The sequence below is a fragment of the Xyrauchen texanus genome, chromosome 7 (genome assembly GCF_025860055.1).
Source record: "Xyrauchen texanus isolate HMW12.3.18 chromosome 7, RBS_HiC_50CHRs, whole genome shotgun sequence".
NCBI lineage: Eukaryota > Metazoa > Chordata > Actinopteri > Cypriniformes > Catostomidae > Xyrauchen > Xyrauchen texanus.
In genome coordinates this window covers 48,169,369-48,175,368 of record NC_068282.1, presented here as the reverse complement: position 1 = coordinate 48,175,368, position 6,000 = coordinate 48,169,369, and the positions used below count along the sequence as shown (strand labels likewise).

At 37.0% G+C, this 6,000-nt stretch overlaps 1 protein-coding gene across 2 annotated transcripts in view; it reads left to right on the top strand.

Annotated features, from left to right (window-relative positions):
• Positions 1-1,284: 1,284 nt before the first annotated feature.
• Positions 1,285-6,000, top strand: part of LOC127646318 (pre-B-cell leukemia transcription factor 1) — a 114,093-nt gene continuing 109,377 nt past the window's right edge. The window contains exons 1-2 of one of the 2 annotated variants that reach the window (XM_052129866.1): positions 1,285-2,038; positions 3,932-4,005. In XM_052129866.1, coding sequence (XP_051985826.1) covers positions 1,851-2,038; positions 3,932-4,005 — 262 coding nt within the window. In that variant the 5' untranslated portion in view covers positions 1,285-1,850. The remainder of the gene's footprint in view (positions 2,039-3,931; positions 4,006-6,000) is intronic. The other variant, XM_052129867.1, reaches the window with a different exon arrangement.

Genomic DNA, 6,000 nt, shown 5'->3' with positions numbered 1-6,000 from the left:
GCACTAAGGGGCCTAAAGTGTGCCAAGAAAACATCCCCCACACCATTACACCACCACCACCAGCCTGCACAGTGGTAACAAGGCATGATGGATCCATGTTCTCATTCTGTTTACGCCAAATTCTGACTCTACCATCTGAATGTCTCAACAGAAATCGAGACTCATCAGACCAGGCAACATTTTTCCAGTCTTCAACTGTCCAATTTTGGTGAGCTCTTGCAAATTGTAGCCTCTTTTTCCTATTAGTAGTGAAGATGAGTGGTACCCGGTGGGGTCTTCTGCTGTTGTAGCCCATCCGCCTCAAGGTTGTGCGTGTTGTGGCTTCACAAATGCTTTGCTGCATACCTCGGTTGTAACGAGTGGTTATTTCAGGCAAAGTTGCTCTTCTATCAGCTTGAATCAGTCGGCCCATTCTCCTCTGACCTCTAGCATCAACAAGGCATTTTCAGCCCACAGGACTGCCGCATACTGGATGTTTTTCCCTTTTCACACCATTCTTTGTAAACCCTAGAAATGGTTGTGCATGAAAATCCCAGTAACTGAGCAGATTGTGAAATACTCAGACCGGCCCGTCTGGCACCAACAACCATGCCACACTCAAAATTGCTTAAATCACCTTTCTTTCCCATTCTGACATTCAGTTTGGAGTTCAGGAGATTGTCTTGACCAGGACCACACCCCTAAATGCATTGAAGCAACTGCCGTGTGATTGATTGATTAGATAATTGCATTAATGAGAAACTGAACAGGTGTTCCTAATAATCCTTTAGGTGAGTGTATATATTAAAGATATATTGCAGGTTCAATACAAGTTACAGTAAGACACTTACAATGGAAGTCAATGGGGACAATTATAGGAGGGTTGAAAGGCATAAATAAAATATTATTTTATTAAAGCACTTAAAACTTGTGTATTATTTGAGCTGTCAAGTTTAAATTGGCCTTTACAGGGTTTACGAAGTTGTAAAATTAGCTATAACTTTAGACAGAAAAGGTTATTGAGTGATTTTATCACAATAAAATCATGTTAACACACATATTGTTTACATCTTGTCGCTATACTTTTGAAAAAGAGAGTATTTTAATGTATTTCGAACTGGCCCATTAACTTCCATCGTAAGTTTCTTAATGTAACCTCGATTTATTTTTTTTTTTTTTTTTAGAAAAGGAGGGACACTTAATCAACATTATGCTACAAATGCTGTTGATTGTGCTTAACCTTTATTGAACCCGGAATATTTTTCTTTAATAGCCTATTATCATATTGGTCACACCCACAAATATGTGTGGTCGCAGAAAAGCCCAGGATGTCCTTTTAAATAACCGCCAGTACTCAAAACAATGTTATATATTATCTCATATATAGTAACAAAACAAATATGCCCCCACTACAGTGGACAAAAATGAATAGCTGCCTCTCAGGAGGACATGAAAGCGCGTTCCCGCGTCTCATCTTCCTTCCCATGCGCAATGATTGACGTGCGCTGAAAGGCATGTGTGGGCGGAGCCACATCGTCTTCGCGTCCAATCAGATTGCGCGGGCGGAGCCAAAGCATCCTAGTCAGCGCTGATAGTGTTTCAATGTAACAAAAGCAGCAGGATGAAACATTGAAATAATGCGCGAGTGTATCAAACGCAGTGTTCACGCGGGAACTGATTAATAACACACAACAAAGCGCAGACAGCACACACACGGGTCACTTTAGTGTCTAAACTCTAGATAGTGGGTCAAGGCACAAAGTGAGCTCAGAACTGAGCAGAGAGCGCGCAAGGAACGGGACGGGTCCAGACGTTACCGACAGTACCAGAGCAACCACCGCCGCAGCTGTACCGGAGCGGAGCGGCCCGACATGGACGAGCAGCCGCGCCTGATGCATGCTCATGCGGCCGTGGGGATGAGCGGACACCCCGGGCTGTCTCAGCACATACCGGAGAACACCGGAGCGACTGACGGCGACGGCAGAAAGCAGGACATCGGAGACATTTTACAGCAGATCATGACCATCACAGACCAGAGCCTGGACGAGGCGCAGGCCAGGTGAGCTGTCAATCATCGTCATATCAATACATTAGGAAGTATTTATATTGACATCTGTAGTTGAGGCACTATATTGATTTAAGATTGAGTTAAAAATAAAATAAAATCCACTTTAAATAAACAAAATTACTTTACATTATAAATATAATACTCAAAATAAAAATAATAAAATCATTTTTTTTTACACTTTTAATACAATGTAATAACTTTATATATTTACTATTATTAATTGAAAACCTATTTTATTTTTATAGCAAATAGGATATGTATTATATATACATGTTTAATTTATTTAAATAAAAAACACTATGTATCTTTCAGTTTGACTTGAGCATTACTGTACATCTTTAAAATCACTTTTAGTAGACTGATAAAGCTTAACCTGCTCAAAAAAATACTTTTTATATTTCACATAGTATTGTTAATAAACCTTATAAAAAAATACAATAGTAGTACTAGTCAGTTTATGCCTAAATACCATCCACTACTACTGTAAAATCATAATCAAGTAATTTGGGATAGCCTTCAAACAGTTTAAGAAGTTTATGAATGCAATTTTGTGCATTTTCTGTTTTGATGATAGCTGTCTTATAGCTACCACAATTTTATAGCAGTAACAATAGTATTCTGTAAACTATGTTTACCATGGTAATTTACATTAGAGGGGTGTATTTGGCAGATGTTTGGCTAATTACTATCAAAACAATTGGCGATTAGTACATTTATGCATGTAAATCAAGAGTTATTGACAATGTGAGCAGAACTGGACTGGTAACACAATTGCTGTTGTCAGTGTGTCCAAACACAAGTGCTGTGCATTGACGGACATCAGTGGATTTTTCTGACATGCAGTGCTCATTTTTGTCAATAGAAATAAACAGATGCCGAGATGGAATTTGACAGACAGCACTGAGACCGATATTGCACATGTGATGTCCCTTTAACAGAATCAGAATGAGCTTTATTGCCAAGTGTGCTCACGTACACGAGGAACCAAGTTAGGATGTATTGTCCAAACCGGATGGTTTTTTAATTTATAGAAAGCAAATGTTGGTTTGTCTGCATATGCTAGAACTATTCGCAACATTATACTGTATATGTTCCTCTTAATTTACAGCTTAAAACATATTTTAAAGATACAAACATGCACTAAAAAAAGTGAAATGAACTTAATAAAATTGAGCAAAAGTTGTCCACACAATTAAATTACATCATTTCAAACTTAAAATAATTAGTTTGAATGGATTTGATATAGTCTTGTTGAATGAACATTTATTTTGTTATAAATCAACCATTAAAAAATATGTCAAAAGTCATCATTTAAATTATGTTGAGGCAACATAATGTTGTCCCAACACAAATGGATTAAGTAAACTTCCATTTGACAAATTTAATTGGATTGCATGCTATGAAATTAAGTTGTGGCAAAATGTTCAGGAATTGTGTTGCATCAGATCATTAAAATTAAGTAATTTGAGTTAAAAAAAAATAGTGTGTATCTACTGTATTAATACATTTATTTGCATGGATGACTTTTTTTTAATCATACTGTATGTTCAGTCAAGTATACATTGTTATGTTTATTTCAACACATTAATAGCGTTTTAGATAAATGAAGTCCTTTAAAGTAGTTTTTGGTTATCTTAAGTAATTAAATAAATAAGAAATAATGGCTTATATACCAATAATGACATTTACCAATGAAATGTTGTTAATATTAAGCATGCAAAATATGAAACTGGGAGACCGCCTGGACCACCTTTTTGCTGGTCAATATGTGCGTTTCATAACGGCAAGATCATTTCAGGCAACAGGCAGACAAATATCTCTTTACTAGGAGGGGGATATACAGCGCTGTTGAAACGCTCACCGCGGCCTTGTGTTGTGTTTCAGGAAACATGCACTAAACTGCCACCGAATGAAACCGGCGCTCTTTAACGTCCTGTGTGAAATCAAAGAGAAAACAGGTAAATCTTGTGCTTTTTTTTATGTGACCGTCCATTTAGCATTATATTTCAAAAGTGAATGAATATGTGTTGGACACTTTTCATAGTGCATATTTCAGCTGTGCTTCATTGTTCAAGTGTCCAATCAAATCTGTTTTGCATTTTGAATGTTTGCATACGCCATGACATATTTAGTCATGTTAAATACTCTCATTAACAGCAGGAGAAGATAAGTGTTGCCTTTTCTGCTTGTTTCTATTCTGTGCGTTGAATGTGGATACATCAGAAAGGGGATTTTACCGGGTTAATGTGGGTTTGTGGCAGTCTCGTAGTAAAGAAATTCAGTTCATTGGTAAATCATAGGACTCTAAGCGATTATGCACTTAGACTGCTGAAATGTTTAATTGTGTTTAACTTAACCCGGAATAATGAAATTAGTGTATTTCTGGAGTTGTCCGATCTCAAAGAAGGATATATATATATATGTTTAAATGGAGTTTTGCTGCAAAAAAGGTGCAAAAGGCATTTTTTTTTTTCTGTTTTGAAAAGATATTATCATTGTAAACACAGTGTTGTGTTGTATAGATTCATGCTGTTTTTATGAAATGAAAGCATTTTTATACATTAATGTGGATTATGTCAGATACTCTCAATAGCTGCAGGAAAAGATATTATAATTGGAAATACAATGTTGCATTTTCTGAAATGAATTGAATGTGGATATATCAGAATATTGATTTGATCTTATTGAATTAATGTGGTTAAATGTCTCTAAAAGTACTGCTTTTGACCTTTCATTTTCAGGTCATCATTACTACAATTGGACTTTATCAAGCGTGTCTTTATACACGTAAACTAAAAGCCTAGCTATGTTTTGGTAAAGAGAGTGCATGGTTAAATTACAAACAATTTGCGTAGCTGAAATGGCTGTTTAGTCACGTTTAGCTTAACACTGATGCAGGATATCTGTGCATTTTTGCATGTCAGATCTCAAAGAAGGAAATCTGTGTTTAATTCGTCAATATTATGGCTGCGTGGCATCATTGTGGAGCCCTAAAATTGTTATTTTGCTGCTGAGGTCTAAAGTTTTTTCACATTTTCTACATTTTGCTTTTCCGATGGATTTGTGCTTGTGAGATATAGGGACGCTATCTCTCTACGGTTAGATGTGCAAATGTTTCCAGCGTGTTTCACAGTCATTAGTGCATGAAATATAAGGGACTAGATGAAGGATAAAGCAGTGTTTTTTATCATTATCTCTTGGACGGCTCTATTCCAGCTGTGCAACCGTGGGTGGTTCCTATTTCTCTGTTTGTTCTATCTTGTCCACTGGCTGTGATGGTCCGCTATGATGTTTTCATTGAGTCGCGGCCCCCGTGTTAGCAGATCGAGGAGGGGGTTACTGCGGCCTGCTGCTTCGCTCCTGCTCTGCGTCCGCAAGGGGAGTGACAGTTATGCGTGGAGTTTAACTCCCTGCCGTTTCGTTTTCTGTTTGTTTTTCTTTTTGGAGTTCACTCAGAGTTCGAGCTCACGTGAATCACAGAGTGACAAGGACGGATCCCAGACTTTCTTCAGCAGTACACCAAAAATACGAAGGGGCCAAACTTGACCCTCGTCTGCGCCCGAATTGGAGCTTTGGAAGGCAACGCAGGTCAAAACGTTTTAAGAGTGTTTGCATTAGTTGTTGTGAAGAAAATACACAATTAGAAAATTGTGTTCTTATTAGATTCACAAAATGACTTGGTTAAAACGTATGATTTGTTTGTGTTAACCAGCAAGTTAAAAAAGTGTAGAGAAATGCCCATTATTGTGCATTTTAAATGTGTATTCTTGTGGTTAAACATACACTTTCTGATATCTCATTGGTTTAGAATAGCTCTAAAGGAATGTGTTCATTTACACTAGTATAACCGTGTACAGTCTGAAACCCTTTTACCATTTAAACCGTACACACTGAAAAGTGCAAACTTGAAAATATTAAGTAAATTCTAAATCTGTACTCAATTCAATCATGTA